This window comes from Coregonus lavaretus (genome assembly GCF_964263955.1).
Source record: "Coregonus lavaretus genome assembly, chromosome: 10".
Lineage (NCBI taxonomy): Eukaryota > Metazoa > Chordata > Actinopteri > Salmoniformes > Salmonidae > Coregonus > Coregonus lavaretus.
The window spans coordinates 60,976,773-60,994,625 of NC_139997.1; the positions used below are offsets into that span (position 1 = coordinate 60,976,773).

The window sequence follows — 17,853 nt, forward strand, 5'->3', positions numbered from 1 at the left end:
AACAGTCAGGCTTCCTACAGCTGCTGTCCCCCTTGTCAGACACTCTTCAAATTAGTTTCAATTGGCACATGTTGAACTGACAATGTCAACTCATTTCAATATAGGCCGATCTCAGTTTGCTGGACAGGGCAAAGTCAATAATGATCAAGACTTACTTTCTTGCTTCGAGTCTCGGTGTGCATCTCGGTAGCTAGGGTGGAGTAGGGGGAGGGGGGGGGGTCGCTCGGGTAGGGTGAATTTGAATAATAGTAATCTTGTTGGCAGTTTTCCACCTTTCGAATCAATGTGCTATTTGGGAGAAAGGTGTATTGTTTGCCTCTTCGGATATTATTTTAGATCATATCCACGGCGTCGACTGATCCTCTTTCCTTCTCCAGTAGCGTCTCGGTCTGTTGTTGCCGCGTACAGTATGAAGGGTGATCGATGCCACTGAGAAGGAGGAGCTAGCTATGAGGGGTGATCGATGCCACTGAGAAGGAGGAGCTAGCGATGGTTGTGGACAACTGCTTTGCTGTTGACTCTTTGTCGGAGTGTGTCAAAACACGTCTGCATTTTAAATCAATTTAATATGGATTTTCAGATGGTGGCGCTGGCGGCGTTACTTTGGAAGACTTTTTTCACTACCGTGGAAGGTTACTATAATTGATAATTTCCTAATGTCTGTACTTTGCATGTGGATAAGCTTGTGTACTTTGCCTGATAAAGAACATCTGACGAATGTCTTCATCCCCAATAGTCTGTCTGATTGGGAGCTCCAGTCAAAGCTAACAAGTTAACTAGCAAGCTGCCTGAAAGTAGCTGGTCCTGATTTGCTTAGTATCTCTTCAACTGTTGGTGACACTTATAAATAATGGACATTTTATCCAGCTAGCTAGTTGACATGATTGTGCATAATAATAGTGAACGGTACAACTAAAGTAGCTATAGTTAGTTACTAGTAAGCTAACTCTATATCTCAGTTAGCTATCTAATTGTGTGCTGCCTTGAATTATACAATGCAATGTTTGAATTTGCTATGTTAGTTTGTAATGTAAAGTATTTGCTGTGGATTGCAGTGATTAGAAGCAACAAAACATTTGCCTGACCATCCATTAGTGCTTTTTGAGGTCAGTTAGGTTTGATTATTTTAAAAAGTTTTCAATTTTGGTTATGATAATTTGTTTTACAATGACTGTAAGGCATTTTAATAAAAAATCCCAAAGCCCAAACTATTGAACATTCAATTGCCAAAACATTGAAAACCCATTGTCTCTTTCAGGTCCACATTGGGTAGAAAGCAATAGAAAAATAGGAAATGACTATGAAATAATAAAATATTTCAGTTTTATATACAGGGAGCTTCAAAGGTATTGGGACAGTGACAATTTTGTTGTTGTTTTGGCTCTGTACCCCACCACTTTGGATTTGAAATGATACAATTACTGAGGTTAAAGTGCAGACTGTCAGCTTTCATTTTAAGGTGTTTTCATCTATATCGGGTGAACTGTTTAGAAAATACAGCACTTTTTGTACATTGTCCCCCCATCTCAAGACTCGTCTGAAGGTCCTTCGGTGCCAGTTGAAAAAATGAATGGATGTACAGTATACACAGTATGGAGACTGTTTAGTGCCAAAAATAAGGGGATATATAGGACTCTCAGATATAGGACAGACACTTCAGAACATACTTCCTTTAGATTTTTGTGGGGGACTATCAGTTGTTCCATGTAGTGAATTTGTTATTCAATGCGTTTGTATGGGCTAATAGCAGTAAGGCCAAAAATAATATTTCATCAAATAATTTTTTACATATATTTATTTGATACTTCAAGGGGTCATAAAATGTATTACCTCAACTAATTTATTACCTCAACTACCTCAACTAGCCGGTGCCCCCGCACATTGACTCTGCAACGGTACCCCCCTGTATATATAGCCTCCCTACTGTCACTTTATTTTACTTCTGCTCTTTTTTTTCCTCAACACTTTTTTTGTTGTTGTTTTATTGTTAGTTTTTTTGTTTAAAATAAATGCACTGTTGGTTAAGGGCTGTAAGTAAGCATTTCACTGTAATGTCTGCACCTGTTGTATTCGGCGCATGTGACCAATAAAATTTGATTTGATTTGATTTGAAATTCAAAATCATTTTCTGTTTGTTTTGGTTGTGTTTCAGATTATTTTGTGCCCAATAGAAATCAATGGTAAATAATGTATTGTGTCATTTTGGAGTCACTTTTATTGTAAATAAGAATAGAATATGTTTCTAAACACTTCTACATTAGTAGATAAGGCATACTTTCGCGAATTGTCTCTGTACCTCTCGTCATTGTGTTGTGTACATTCCTCTCTCATGCGGTCTATGCGGTCTGTGTGTATCTAACCTAACGTAGCAGGCGTAAAAGTGTCTGTACAGCACTTCGAGATATCAGCTGATGTACGAAGGGCTATATAAAATAAAATTGATTGATTGATTGATTGATCGATCCAGAGATCTGTATATAATGACAAGATGCTCATTTACATTTTAGTTATTTAGCAGACGCTCTTATCCAGAGCAACTTATAGTTAGTGAGTGCATACATTTTCATACTCGCCACCCTCATGTCTCCGCCCCCTAACAATGGGAGTCGTTGTCCCAATGGTGGGAAGGCAGGCGACAAACTTAAGTCCAAAATAAACCCATAGAAACATATTGTGCTTATTTTGGACAGATTTTGGCGAGAGTGAAACCTCTCGCTTCGCTTGTTCCTCTCTGATCCATCACGGTCCGAGCCTGGAAAAACAGGCACAATGGATTATGGTCATTGTAGTTAATCACCACGTTTCTGAGCTGAACTAGCTTGAATATTTGCTTAATGAAAACTACAACTCCCTTCAGCCCAGCGTCCCACATACATTGCATTCGCAAAGTATTCAGACCCCTTCACTTTTCCACATTTTGTTACATTACAGCCTTATTCTAAAATTGATTCAATTCATGTTTTCATTGTATCTTCTATCAATGTAATTGTCTGCATCACTTCCAATTCCCCATGTTTTTTATATATATACTCCCCTTTATTACTTTTCAACCAAGCCATCCTTTCCCTACTTGGAGTAAATTAGTGAACAACAATGCCCAGGCCTCTACTTCCGGTCTATACTTACTATCTACACCTTATGGACACAGTTAATTTTACAATAATTATATTATATATTATTTTATTTTATTTATTTTTGCTCCTGAACTTCTTCTACTCTCAACCTCTCCGATCATTTTCATGATGTCCATCTGGTTTGCTTCTATATGCCATATCTTTCTAACTGTGCTCTTTCCCAAAAGCTCCCAACATACAACCTATATACTTATTATGGACACAGTATGCTTACATTATTAGCTATCTTTGTTATTATTTGTTGTTATTTGTTATTAGTCCCATCCTTCAACTCTATTCAATACCTCCCATCTATCTCTTAACACCATCCATATAGGATTTCTATTTGCCATATATATTTCAACCGTACTGTGATGTTTTACAAAAGTTCTGAACCTTTCTATTCTCATTGCTTCTACAGATTGTGAATTAAAAATAAACATTTTTGCTAAAAGTATTATTATATTATTGATCGATTGACTATGACTTTTCAGATCACCCAGTAATGCTATCTGCAAGGTTAGCTCCAGGTAAATATTGCAATCCTTTAGCCATTCCTGGATCTGTGTCCAAAAACAATCTACAAATGGACAGTACCAAAACAAATGATCTAATTATTCTGTCTCTTCACAGCAAAATCTGCAGAGCTGGGAAGATTGTATCCCCCATATAAATAACATTCTATTGGTAGCAAAAATTTTATATAATAATTTAAATTGAAAGATTTTAAGTTTTGAATCTGGTGTCATTTTGCATATCAATTCATAAACACTATGCCATGGGATCGGTACATCAAAAATCTCTTCCCAACTATTTTGCAATCTATATGGGACGGCTGTCAATCCTTTGGTCCTTAAATGAAACTGGTATACATTTTTATTTATCACAGTTTCCTTTAACCAATTATGTTCTTTAATGCAAGGCCGACAGACAAGTTCCTTACTTTCTCCTCCTTCCATTTTCGCGGTAAGGCTGCAATTATTTGGTTGTAATTTTGGGTAGAGCAAACATTTCCATATGCTTTTGTTAGCTGCATGTGCGAAATAACTCCACCAGTCCTACCGATGATATCATTTACGAAGATTATACCTTTTTTAAACATTTTGTGAAAAAAAAAGTTTTTTTGTCAATTAGTATATTTGAGTTTAACCACAATATTTTTTGCATTATTTGTTGTCGTTTCTGGAGGATTAAATTGAAATTGCAACCAACTTTCTATGGCTTGTTTTAGAAATAGTGATATTTGGGAGATGATTTCCTTTTCAAATAACTGAAAGTGAGAGGTTGTAATCTGAATAAAGGGAAAAAGGCCATTCTTGAACATTGGGTGAGACAATCTTACTAATTTGCTAGAGAACCAGTTCGGATTTAAGTATAACTTTTGTATGACTGAAGCTTTTAGTGAAAGGTCTAATGCTTTAATATTTATTAATTTCTGTCCTCCGATTTCATATTCAGTATATAAATAGGTCCGTTTAATTTTGTCTGGCTTGCCGTTCAAAATAAAATGGATTTTTTTTTCTTTCACATAATTAAAAAAACTGTTCGCTAGGCGTAGGCAAGACCATAAGCAAATAGGTAAACTGGGATAATACTAAAGAGTTAATCAGGGTTATTTTTCCACAAATTGACAGTTATTTACCTTTCCATGGTAGCAAGATCTTATCTATTTTTGCTAACTTTCTATTAAAATGTATTGGAGTGAGATCATTTATTTCCTTTGGGATATGTATTCCGAGTATATCCACATCACCATCAGACCATTTTATTGGTAAACTACATCGTAATGTAAATTTTTTATTTTTTAGTGATCCAATACGTAATACATTTGTCATAAATTGGTTGTAATCCAGAGGGGTTAGAAAATGTATCTAGATCATTTATGAGGCTGTGGAGGGATTCTAGTTGTGGATTTAAAAGAAAACATTAATCATCAGCGTACAATGACACTTTTGTTTTTAAGCCCTGGATTTCTAATCCCTTGATATTATTGTTGGATCTGATTGTAATAGCTAATATCTCGATGGCCATAATAAATAGATATGCCGATAGTGGACAACTTTGTTTCACTCCTCTTAAAAGTTTAAAACTTTAGGAGAAATAGCCATTATTTACTATTTTACACCTAGGGTTACTATACATGATTTTGACCCATTTTATAATAATAATAATAATAATAATAATAATAATATGCCATTTAGCAGACGCTTTTATCCAAAGCGACTTACAGTCATGTGCGCATACATTTTTACGTATGGGTGGTCCCGGGGATCGAACCCACTACCCTGGCGTTACAAGTGCCATGCTCTACCAATTGATTCTCCAAAATTGAAATGCTCCAGGCATTTATATATAAACCCCAGTTGTACTTTATCAAATGCCTTTTCGAAGTCTGCTATGAATAGCAGGCCTGGTTTCCCAGATTTTCCATAGTGTTCTATTGTTTCCAGTACTTGCCTTATACTATCTCCAATGTATCTTCCATGTAAAAAACCTGTCTGATTAGAATTAATAATGTCCGACAATACCTTTTTAATTCTATGTGCTATACATTTTGCTAGAATTTTTGCATCACAACACTGAAGTAAAAATGGCTCCCCTACTGCAAGGTAGCTAGTTAACTAAGTAAAGATTACTAAAACTTTCAGTATTGTTATGATATTGTAGCGAGGATCAGAGATGTTATCCTAACTAATGGTAGGTTGCTAGCTAGTTTGTACTGTCGCTGAGATCTGTGCTTCTGCATCTATTTAGCTGGCTAACTATGATATGTCCAGTCATCACTATTCATTGTGAAGATCTAGCAGTTAGCCGTGATCTAGCAGTGGTTAGTTTTGGCTAGTTGGCTCTGTGTATAAGCATTTCCTAGTTTCTTGTTTGTCAGCAAGCGTATCTGGTTACCTGGAAGTTTTCTAGAATGCTTAAGAACAGACGCTGTTAAACAAAACAGCATGTGTTCTTGAGCATTCTAGAAAATGTTTAGCTATTTACTTGGGTAGCAGTAGTAAGCTAGCAAGCCTGATATACTTTTGTATATATAGTGTATGTGGACACCTCTTCAAATTAGTGGATTTCGGCTATTTCAGCCACACCCGTGGCTGACAGGTGTAGAAAATAAAGCACACAGCCATGAGATCTCCATAGACAAACATTGGCAGTAGAATGGCCTTACTGAAGAGCTCAGTGGCTTTCAACGTGGCACCGTCATAGGATGCCACCTTTCCAACAAGTCAGTTCGTCAAATTTCTGCCTCGCTAGAGCTGCCCCGGTCAACTGTAAGTGCTGTTATTGTGAAGTGGAAATGTCTAGGAGCAACAACGGCTTAGCTGCGAAGTGGTAGGCCACACAAACTCACAGAACGGGACCGCCTAGTGCTGAAGCGTGTAGCGTGTAAAAATCAACGTCAGCACAAGAACTGTTCGTCGGGAGCTTCATGAAAAGATCACCATACGCAATGCCAAGCGTCGGCTGGAGTAGTGTAAACCTCGCTACCATTGGACTCTGGAGCACTGGAAACGCATTCTCTGGAGTGATGAATCACGCTTCACCATCTGGCAGTCCGACGGACTAATCTGGGTTTGGCGGATGCCAGGAGAACGCTACCTGTCCGAATGCATAGTGCCAACTGTAAAGTTTGGTGGAGGAGGAATAATGGTCTGGGGCTGTTTTTCATGGTTCTGGCTAGGCCCCTTAGTTCCAGTGAAGGGAAATCTTAACGCTACAGCATACAATGACATTCTAGACCAGTGGTTCCCAACCGCGTGATCTCATTTGCTTTGAGGTCAAACATGCATAAAATGTTCCACTATAATTTAATTGTAAAATTTATACATTTTAAAATGTTATTAAAAATCATATGCTTGCAATGCCAAGGCCAATCAAAAAAAAATATATAATGACAGAGAAACGTAAAAGCGGTAATTCCCCGGGAAAAGTGTGCACGTCAATGACCCGCGCTCAATCAGTTTCAGCTAGCAGCTCGTTTTTCCTGCAGTCAGAGCATCACTATTTTATGAATAAAACAAAACATGTCTAAGAAACGTAAAAGTGCTGATGACTCATCATCAAAAAAGAAAGTAAGGCTATATCTCGAGAGTTATCTTAACTTCGGTTTTATTGAAGGACAGGACAGGACTCGGCCAGAATGTGTTATTTGTGGCGAGAAGCTAGCCAATGACAGCATGAAGCCAAGCAAAATGCAATGACACCAGGAAGCAAAACTTTTGGTGAAGGTCAGGATTTTTTTGAGAGGAGGAAGCAGTTGGCACTATCAAAAAGATCCACATACATCAGAAAAGCATTTGAAAGAGCAGGCAGTGATTTACACAGAGCCACGGGACGTTATTTGAGTGTTCTCTATTAATTTCCAAGGCTAAAAAGCTGCACAATATTGGAGAGCAGCTAATCAAACCCCTGCCAGAAAATTTGTAGAGAGGCTGTGTGGCCCACAGGTGGTGGATAAAGTGAGAACCGTCCCACTCTCTGACAACACTGTCAAAGACAGAATTGATCAAATGGTTGGAGATTGTCAAAACCAGCTGCACGAGAAGCTTAGGAATGTTCCCTTTGCCATTCAGTTGGATAAAACAACAACAGTGTCAGACGAATCCGTGCTCTTCGTTTATGTGCAATATATTGACGGTGATAACTTGAAACAAGACATTCTTATGTCTAAAAATCTAGCCACAACCACAGGCCAAGATATTTTTATAGCTATGGACTCATCTCTCGTCCAACAATATGCCCTACAATAATATTGTTGCATGCTGCACTGATGGGGCTGCAGCGTTGATGGGCAAAAACAAGGGATTTAACAGCCGATTGAAGGAAAAAGCCCCGGGGTGCGCAATTTTCCACTGCATGCTGCATCGCCAAGCATTGGCCAGTAAAAAACTTTTGGAAGACCTTAGTAACACCCTGGCAACTGATGTTAAAGTTATAAACTTCATGAAGGCTCGCCCTACTAACAAGAGACTGTTTGCCCAGCTGTGTGAGGATGAAGCGCATCAAACACTACTGTTAAATAAAGAGGTACGCTGGTTGTCACGTGGACAAGTGCTTGTGCGTTTAATATGGAACTGCATGAAAATATAAAGGAATTCTTGCAAGATCACAATCGACCACTGTGTGAACAGCCGACTGATGCATTTTGGATCAAAACAGCATACCTAGCGGATACATTCACACTCTACAACAAGCGGATGCAGGGTCCTGAATCAAACGTCATGCAGTGCAAAGACGCTCTCAACGCTTTTGTGTAAAATGTCAAGAGGGGAGCTACAACAATTTCCACTGTTGATGAAACAGTCTGGTGGCACTGTGCCTGTGTCTTTACGCACTGAGTTTACCCGGCACATGAACATGCATCGGGAGGAAATTCAATCCAGTTTTGTCGATGTTGACGAATACTTATCAACGGAATCGTGGGTGATGGACCCTTACATTTGCAGTCTCGAGGACATGGAATACCTCGGCTGTGAAGATGAGCTTGCTGACCTTCAAGCCGATTCTGTGTCAAATAAATATTTTTACGAGAACGGATACACTGACCACTTTCAGGAGACTTGAAACCCTACCTCTTTAAGGAATACCTGGAATAGTATAAAGTCATCCTTCTACCCCCACCCCCCCATACATAAAAAAAAAAAAGTGGTTGTCCCACTGGCTATCATAAGTTGAATGCACCAATTTGTAAGTCGCTCTGGATAAGAGCGTCTGCTAAATTATGTAAATGTAAATGCAAATGTAAAATGTTTTGGATTGTCAAAGGACACGCTGTTGCACCCAGACTGGCCAAACACGCAGCTACAACGGTTATTCTACCATTCAGCAATATGTACCTGTCTGAGACGGCCTTCAGAGCGCTTGGAACAATAAAATCAAAAGGGGTGGGGGCTCCAAGGAAAAAAGGTTGGGAACCACTGTTCTAGACGATTCTGTGATACCAACTTTGTGGCAACAGTTTAGGGAAGGCCCTTACCTATTTCAGCATGACAATTCCCCCATGCACAAAGCAAGGTCCATACAGAAATGGTTTGTCGAGATCGGTGTGGAAGAACTTGACTGGCCTGCACAGAGCCCTGACCTCAACCACGTCGAACACCTTTGGGATGATTTGGAACACCGACTGCGAGCCAGGCCTAATCGCCCAACATCAGTGCCCGACCGCACTAATGCTCTTGTGGCTGAATGGAAGCAAGTCCACGCAGCAATGTTCCAACATTTAGTGGAAAGCCTTCCCAGAAGAGTGGAGGCTGTCATAGCAGTAAAGGGGGACCAACTCCATATTAATCCACATGATTTTGGAATGAGATGTAGGACGAGCAGGTGTCCACATACTTTTGGTAATGTAGTTGTCATGACTCACATCAGCTTGGCAAATGGCCGACAACAACCAGACCATCTTACCCACAGGGGGGGCTGTGCCGGACTTGACACCTTAATACTGCCATAAATTAGAGATAGATTATCCTCTCTCTGGCCCTCTAGTATGGTGAAAGGAATGTCCTTTGTTTCAGAGATATTTGCCGCCCCAAAACTTCAACATCCAACAATGAACATTGGGACAATATATTTCAACATCCAAACGTTGGGAATGATGAGAAATGGAATATGGAAAATTAATGTATATTTTGTGATGTCATTAAAAATTGTGTAAAGGCGTTATAATGAAAAATGTGTGACTTGAAGAGCTTTTACACTGTGTATATCAGGTGTTTACAGCCTTTACGTTGTGTAGAAAATATAAAGGAGGAAGACAACGTTTTTGTGAAGATAGGAAATGTGATTTTAGCTTTCTATCAAAATCATAGTGATAATAATACTTTTGCCTCGTAACTAGCCATGCACGAGGGAGCTCAGAGAGCGTGTCAGTATGACGGAAATGCCCCTCTTTACCAGAGTGCATAAAAGACTGAGATAAGAATGATCAGATCAGACTAGACAGACCTCAAACTGCAGCTTTTGTCCATATTGGTCCCGACCTTGAAAATCAACACAAGGTGAAGACGACAAAGTTGCCTCCACTAACAATCAACGTTACGGCTGAGTAGCTGTTCTAAGTCTGTATTTAAGAAGGTGAATTTAAGTGTTACTCTCTTCAAACCATAGTCTATTACACTGCCCTCATCACCCCACAGGGGATCATCGACACGGCTGATTAGCTGTCCTCAGAAGACCACTTCCAGAATGAGTGAAAGGAAACAGACAACTAAGAAGAAGGACATTGTGACCTCTTGTTGACAATCTGAGCCTTACATCTAAAAGTCCATCCGAGAGAGAAGGCCCAATAGACCCCTTCCCACGAAGGCCTGTGTCCAACAGAGGACCTCTAACACGTAAATACATGCATTGCTTTTCTTCCTTAACGGGCGGCAGTTCTGGGCAAAGTATTAGGATTACTGTGAGTATAGGTCCATGTGTATCCAAGTGTTTTCTCTCGCTCTCTCTCTTTCATTGTATTACGTTTCTAATCCCTACCTATACCATGTACGTGTTTGTATCTTGTGTTATCATTTTTAATTAGTTAGTAAATAAATAATTAAATCAATTTGTGTGGTGCAGAATGATCAGTAAGACCTGGGTTCATGCAGACTTAAAGATCCTACGACTTTCAGAATGAGACTGATATGAGGTACATGCTTGTTAAATGATGAGATATATCGGGAAACGGTAACTCGTTAAACAAATGTTCCCGTGGTGCCCCAAATTCCTAATGAGTTAATTGTTAATTTAATCTACTGTCATGACTTGCACTCATGGGTTGAGGATCAAACATTCCTGCTAGGCAAAGGTTTGAACACCCCCTTTCCTGGGTGCCAGTGTTATGACTTATCAGCCGGTCATAAATAGTTTGCAGAAAAGTACTCATTTTGGTCTCTAGTATGGGGATAAAGAATTTCCCTGTGAGACAAAGGAAGTCTTCCCGCCAAGACTACAACATCCATTAAGTGGATAATGAAGCAATATTCCTACTTAAAAGAATGTGGGTGTCAAGGCTGAGGTGTATGTGGTGTGGGAGTCAGGCGCAGGACACCGAAGCTTAGTCCAACAAAGATTACTTGTGAACCACAAGGCAAAGATACAACGATCGGCCTCAAACAAAACAGAGGCGAGCTATTACGCAAACTATGCGTAAAACAATAAAACAACAAAACAGAGAAAAAACACGCAGCACTACGGACAGGCGAAAAACAACACACAACCTAACCAATACAACACAGGCAACTTATAGAACACATAATCAGACACAAACGGACACAGGTGTGACAGACAGACAAAAGCAATCACACATAGAAACATTCAACGGTGGCAGCTAGTACTCCGGGGACGACGAACGCCGAAGCCTGCCCGAACTAGGAGGAGGAGCAGCCTCGGCAGAATCCGTGACAGTACCCCCCCCCTTGACGCGCGGCTCCAGCCGTGCGCCGACCCCGGCCTCGGGGACGGCCAGGAGGACGCGGACCCGGGCGCGTGGGATGCCCACGGTGGAACTCCGTCAGGAGGGATGGATCTAGGATGTCCCTCCTAGGCACCCAGCACCGTTCCTCCGGACCGTACCCCTCCCACTCCACGAGATACTGGAGACCACTCATCCGGCGCCTCGAGTCCAAGATGGTCCGGACCCTGTACGCCGGGGCCTCCTCGATGTCCAAAGGGGGCGGAGGGGTCTCTCCTATCTCATGTTCTTGGAGTGGGCCAGCTACCACCGGCCTGAGAAGAGACACATGGAACGAGGGGTTAATATTCTTGTACTCAATAGGCAGTTGTAACCTGTAACACACCTCGTTCAATCTTCTCAGGACTTTAAAGGGCCCCACAAACCGCCGACCCAGCTTCCGGCAGGGCAGGCGGAGGGGCAGGTTTCGAGTCGAGAGCCAGACTCGATCTCCCGGTGCGTACACCGGTCCCTCACTGCGGTGGCGATCGGCACTCGCCTTTTGTCGACGGATGGCCCGCTGCAGATGGACATGGGCAGCGTCCCACGTCTCCTCCGAGCGCCGAATCCACTCATCCACCGCAGGGGCCTCGATCTGGCTCTCGTGCCAAGGTGCCAGGACCGGCTGATACCCTAAAACACACTGGAAAGGTGTTAAATTGGTGGAGGAGTGGCGGAGAGAGTTCTGGGCCATCTCTGCCCAGGGGATATACCTAGACCACTCCTCCGGCCGGCCCTGGCAATAGGACCTCAGAAACCTACCCACATCCTGGTTGACTCGTTCAACCTGCCCATTGCTCTCTGGGTGGTACCCCGAGGTAAGGCTCACCGAGACCCCCAAGCGTTCCATGAACGCCCCCCAGACTCTGGAGGTGAACTGGGGACCTCGGTCAGACACAATATCCTCGGGGACCCCATAGTGTCGGAACACGTGGGTAAATAGGGCCTCAGCGGTCTGTAGGGCAGTAGGGAGACCCGGCATTGGGAGGAGACGACAGGCCTTGGAAAACCGATCCACAACGACCAAAATGGTGGTATTCCCCTGGGAGGGGGGTAGGTCGGTCACAAAATCCACCGAGAGGTGGGACCATGGTCGTTGTGGAACGGGCAGGGGATGTAACTTTCCCCTGGGCAAATGTCTAGGTGCCTTACACTGGGCGCACACCGAGCAGGAGGAGACATAAACCCTCACATCCTTAGCTAACGTTGGCCACCAGTATTTCACGCTAAGGCAGTGCACTGTCCGGCCAATACCTGGATGTCCAGAGGAGGGTGATGTATGAGCCCAATAGATAAGGCGATCACGAACCTCGAGCGGAACGTACGTCCGCCCCACAGGACACTCGGGGGGAGTAGGGTCGGTACGCAGTGCCCGCTCGATCTCCGCATCGACCTCCCACACCACCGGAGCCACCAGACAAGACTCCGGCAGTATGGGAGTAGGTTCAATGGACCTCTCCTCTGTGTCATACCGCCGGGACAGGGCCTCTGCCTTACCGTTCTGGGACCCTGGGATGTATGTGATCTTAAAAACAAACCGGGTCAGGAACATGTTCCACCTAGCCTGACGAGGGTTCAATCTCCTAGCTGCCCAGATGTACTCCAGGTTACGGTGGTCAGTCAGAATGAGGAAAGGGTGTTGAGCCCCCTCAAGCCAATGCCTCCACACCTTTAGGGCCTGGACTACAGCTAACAGCTCCCTGTCCCCTACGTCATAATTACGCTCCGCCGAGCTGAGCTTCTTAGAATAGAACGCACAGGGGCGGAGCTTAGGTGGCGTGCCGGATCGTTGCGACAGGACTGCCCCAATACCGGCCTCGGACACGTCTACCTCTACTTGGAATGCGCCAGCACCGGAGCCGAGGTGAACAGGTTTTTCAGTTTGACAAATGCCCTGTCCGCCTCAGCTGACCACTGCAAGCGAACCGGACCCCCCTTTAACAGGGACGTAATGGGAGCTGCAACCTGTCCAAAGCCCCAGATAAACCTCCGGTATTAATTAGCAAAACCCAAAAACTGCTGCATCTCTTTTACAGTGGTTGGAGTTTGCCAATTACGCACGGCCGACACACGGTCAACCTCTATCTTCACACCAGACGCGGACAACCGATAACCCAAAAAGGAGACGGACTCCTGGAAGAACAAGCATTTCTCTGCCTTGGCATACAAGTCATGCTCCAACAGTCTCCTCAACACTCGGCGCACCAGGGCTACATGCTCGGCTCGTGTAGAAGAGTACACTAGGATGTCGTCGATGTATACTACCACACCCTGCTCATGCATGTCCCGTAAAATTTCGTCAACAAAGGATTGGAAGACTGAAGGAGCATTCATTAACCCGTATGGCATGACGAGATACTCGTAATGACCCGAGGTGGTGCTAAATGCTGTTTTCCATTCATCCCCCTCCCTAATGCGCACCAGATTGTACGCGCTCCTGAGATCCAACTTTGTGAAGAACCGCGCTCCGTGTAATGATTCTGTCATAGTCGCAATCAGTGGAAGAGGGTAACTGTACTTAACCGTGATCTGATTGAGACTACGGTAATCAATACACGGGCGCAAACCCCCGTCCTTCTTCTTCACAAAAAAGAAACTCGAGGAAACCGGGGAAGTGGAGGACCGTATGTATCCCTGTGCCAAGGACTCGGCTATGTAAGTCTCCATAGCCGCTGTCTCCTCTTGAGACAGGGGATACACACGGCTCCGCGGAAGTGCCGCTCCTGTTTGGAGATCTATCGCACAATCCCCCTGTCTATGAGGTGGTAGCCGTGTTGCCCTCGTTTTGCTGAACACAAGTGCTAAATCCTCATATTCAGGGGGAATGCGCATTGCGGGCACCAGTAGAGCTGTAGGCAGGATTTGTTGAGGTATGTGTGTTTCCATTTGAACAAGATACTAGAGGTTGCCTCCGGTGTTGTATATCTGACGAAAAGTCAGTGTGTAGAGTGAATTACTGAATGCTACGAGCCAGGACAAATTGGGCCGTCCGATTTAGGTATTCTCAGATATAGTCCCATTGGGCAAAATGGGTACTATTTCTTCTGTCTCTTAGGAGAGAGTTGACTCGGTCAGTATTAATTTCTAGAGCGAGGACATAGGGCCAGCAATGATAGAAATTTGGATAGATATATTTGTTGACCGGGCCGGAGTTATTATCTATCTGCCTATCGTGCTTTGGTAGCGTGGGTAGGCCATAGGCGTATCTCTTATGTTACAGTGCGTTCCGGTAATATAGTGCTAGCAAAAATGCCGAATGGGTTTGAATGTGTGACGTCACTAGTAAACCCCTTCCCGTAGTGTATTGGATCCTGTTGTGTGCTTAAAATAAGTATAAGAAAGGTTAGCTGTGCACTAGATGCTAAGCTAACAAAGGGAGAGCAGACCATTTTTTTTCCTGTGTCAAGTTGAAATCCCTGTCTTGGGCGACGGAAGTCCCGCCGCTCTGTACTCCCGTTCGAGTTCAGCTTTCTGCTATCAGTGACCCATAGTTTTGAAGAATCTCAAGAAAGTATTTTTTTTGGTGAAAAATAATTATTCCATGTGAGGGCAAAACCTGTTCTTATAGTGTGCATCTACGTGCTACACTTATAATAATCCAACCAATCTCAACTGATTGGATATCGTTGTCTCATTCAATTTAATAAATTAAATTGCCAAAAATACCTTTTCAGGTTCTTCCAACTAATTAGATATTTTAAACTTTTCCATATTAATCTAGATAAAGCAACGCTTTTCAGGTTAATTAAAGTTTAATTCCCAGATAGCCTATACAGGTATGATTAATCATTAACATTGATTACTCAATTCAATTTGCTTTTTCATTGGAGCCAACCCCCACAGTACTGAAACAGTATTGACGGAAGTCCCGCCTTCACGGGAATCCCACGTGGCTTCAGCCTTAGGGATAACTGACCCTGGTGGTAAATGTACCCTCACATTTGAACTACCGGTTACACTTATGATAATCCATCCAATCTCAACTGACTGGATATCATAGTCTCATTCAACAAAGTTAAATTGCCGAAATACCTTTTCAGGTTGATCATTTGGATAAGATCCACATTTATTTGGTTCAACAAAGGAGACAATTTTAAACTTTTCCATATTAACCTAGATCAGGGGTGTCAAACGTCCGGCCGCGGGCCGGATCAGGCCCGCAAACGGGTTTAATCCGGCCCACGAGATGATTTTGTAAAGTATAAAAATGCGCTGCAATTTTTCAATAAAATAAACTGCTGTTCCAATTGCGTCCACTGGATGGCGCAATAGCAATTGTGTTAAGCAAGCAAACTGTTTATACCGGGGCAGAGCAAGTAGGTCAAGTCTGTGTTTACTCACAGCCGAGACATCAGTGACGCTGCAGTGAAAGCTAGCTACCTCATTGCTAATGAAATCGCAGTGGCTTCAAAACCATTTAGTGAGGGTGAATTTGTAAAAACATGCATGATGAAGGCAGCGGAGATTGTGTGCCCTGAAAAGCGTCAGGCTTTTGTAAATATCAGCCTGACAAGAAACACAGTTGCAGACAGGATTTCCTATCTTTTAGTGGATTTGGACAGCCAGTTGAAGCAAAAAGTAAAGTCATTTATTGCATTTTCGGTTGCAATTGATGAAAGCACGGACATTACAGATGTTGCACAACTGGCCATTTTCATCCGCGGAGTTGATGACACATTGACCGTCACCGAGGAGTTCGTGGAGTTGGTGCCGATGACAGATACAACGACAGCAGCTGATATTTTTACCGCACTCGTCGGCGCGCTGGACAGGGTCGGAGTGGACTGGTCCCGCGCTGTCAGCCTGGCTACAGATGGTGCGCCCTCAATGATCGGGAAAAAAGCAGGCGTTGTGACAAAGTTCAGAGAGAAAGTGCAATCTGCAAATGGAGGACGTGATTTGTTTGACTTTTCACTGTATTTTGCACCAGGAGGCTTTGTGTTGCAAGTCATTAAAGATGGATAACGTCATGAAGGTGGTCATCCAAACTGTTAATTTCATCTGATCCAGAAGCCTGAATCACCGTCAGTTTGACAGCCTTCTCAGAGAGAAAGACCACATCTATGGCCTGCCATACCACACTGAGGTAAGATGGTTAAGCCGAGGTGCTGAGGCGTTTCTTTGATTTACGAGAAGAAATTGAACAGTTCATGGAAGAAAAGGGCAAACCAGTGTTAGAATTCCATTCCGCAGAATGGATGCAGGACCTTGCATTTATGGTGGATGTTACAGAGCACCTGAATAACTTGAACAAACAGCTGCAAGGGCGCAACAAAGTTGTCACGCAGTATTATGACAGCATACGTTCTTTCAAGTTGAAGCTGTCATTGTGGGAGACGCAACTTGCCGGTGGTGATGCAGCTCACTTCCCCTGTCTGAAAAATGTGTGCGCGACCCAACATGTGGCAGACATGAAGCGGTTCAAAGATAAAATAACGGGACTGTTACGGGAGTTTGAGCAACGCTTTCAGATTTTTGGTGAACTGGAGAAAGACTTCAAAGTTTTTTGCTCACCATTCACCGTGAATCCCTTTGATCTGCCCGTCAGCATCCAACTTGAAATAGACTTGCAGTGTGACTCGGATTTGAAGGGCAAATTTGCCGCAGCTGGCTTGGACACATTTAATCAGAATCTCTTGCCAGGTTACCCCAACTTGACAGCCCTCGCTGCAAAACTGTTGTGCATGTTTGGAACCACATATCTTTGTGAGCAAGTTTTCTCTGTAATGAGCATAAATAAAACAAAGCTGCGCTCAAGGCTCACGCACAAGCACTTGAATCACATCCTGAAGTTGGCTGCCACTCAGGATGTGACGCCTGATATTGATGCGCTGGTGAAAGATAAAAGATGCCAGGTATCAGGAGTCAAATAAACTATGCAACCCCACTTAAAGTGCTACATGAGACACCCTGATATAGTTCTGTGATCTGTGATATACTTCTGTGAATCACTGAGGCATTGTGTGTTTGTGTGTTCTTTGTCCTCAGAACTTTCAAATAACTTGAGGTGTTTTATGATTAATAGTGATGTTGTGCTTTTGGACACAATGTCCTCAGGCTCCAGCTTTATGTTTATATGTTTTTATGTTGATGTGCTATTGTTTTTAATTGATTTTATTTTATTTGTATATTTAACCTATTCTTGACTCTGTGGTTCTTGCACTTGTTTGGGGAACAGGATTTCATTATTTTTATATACATTTCTGCCTGAGAAATGACCCCCTGATATAGTTCTGTGATCTGTGAAACAGTTCTGTTAATCACTGAGGCATTGTGTGTTTGTGTTCTTTTTCTTTAGAATTT

The 17,853-nt window shown here is 42.8% G+C and overlaps 1 protein-coding gene across 2 annotated transcripts in view; it reads right to left on the minus strand.

The window, feature by feature from the left end:
• Positions 1 to 455, minus strand: part of LOC311136687 (Krueppel-like factor 8) — a 102,172-nt gene extending 101,717 nt beyond the window's left edge. Inside the window, exon 1 of one of the 2 annotated variants that reach the window (XM_084170910.1) lies at positions 156 to 409. In XM_084170910.1, the coding sequence (XP_084027036.1) occupies positions 156 to 182 (27 nt within the window). In that variant the 5' untranslated portion in view covers positions 183 to 409. Of the gene's footprint in view, positions 1 to 155 lie in introns of both variants that reach the window. The other variant, XM_084170911.1, reaches the window with a different exon arrangement.
• Between the last annotated feature and the right edge of the window lie 17,398 nt (positions 456 to 17,853).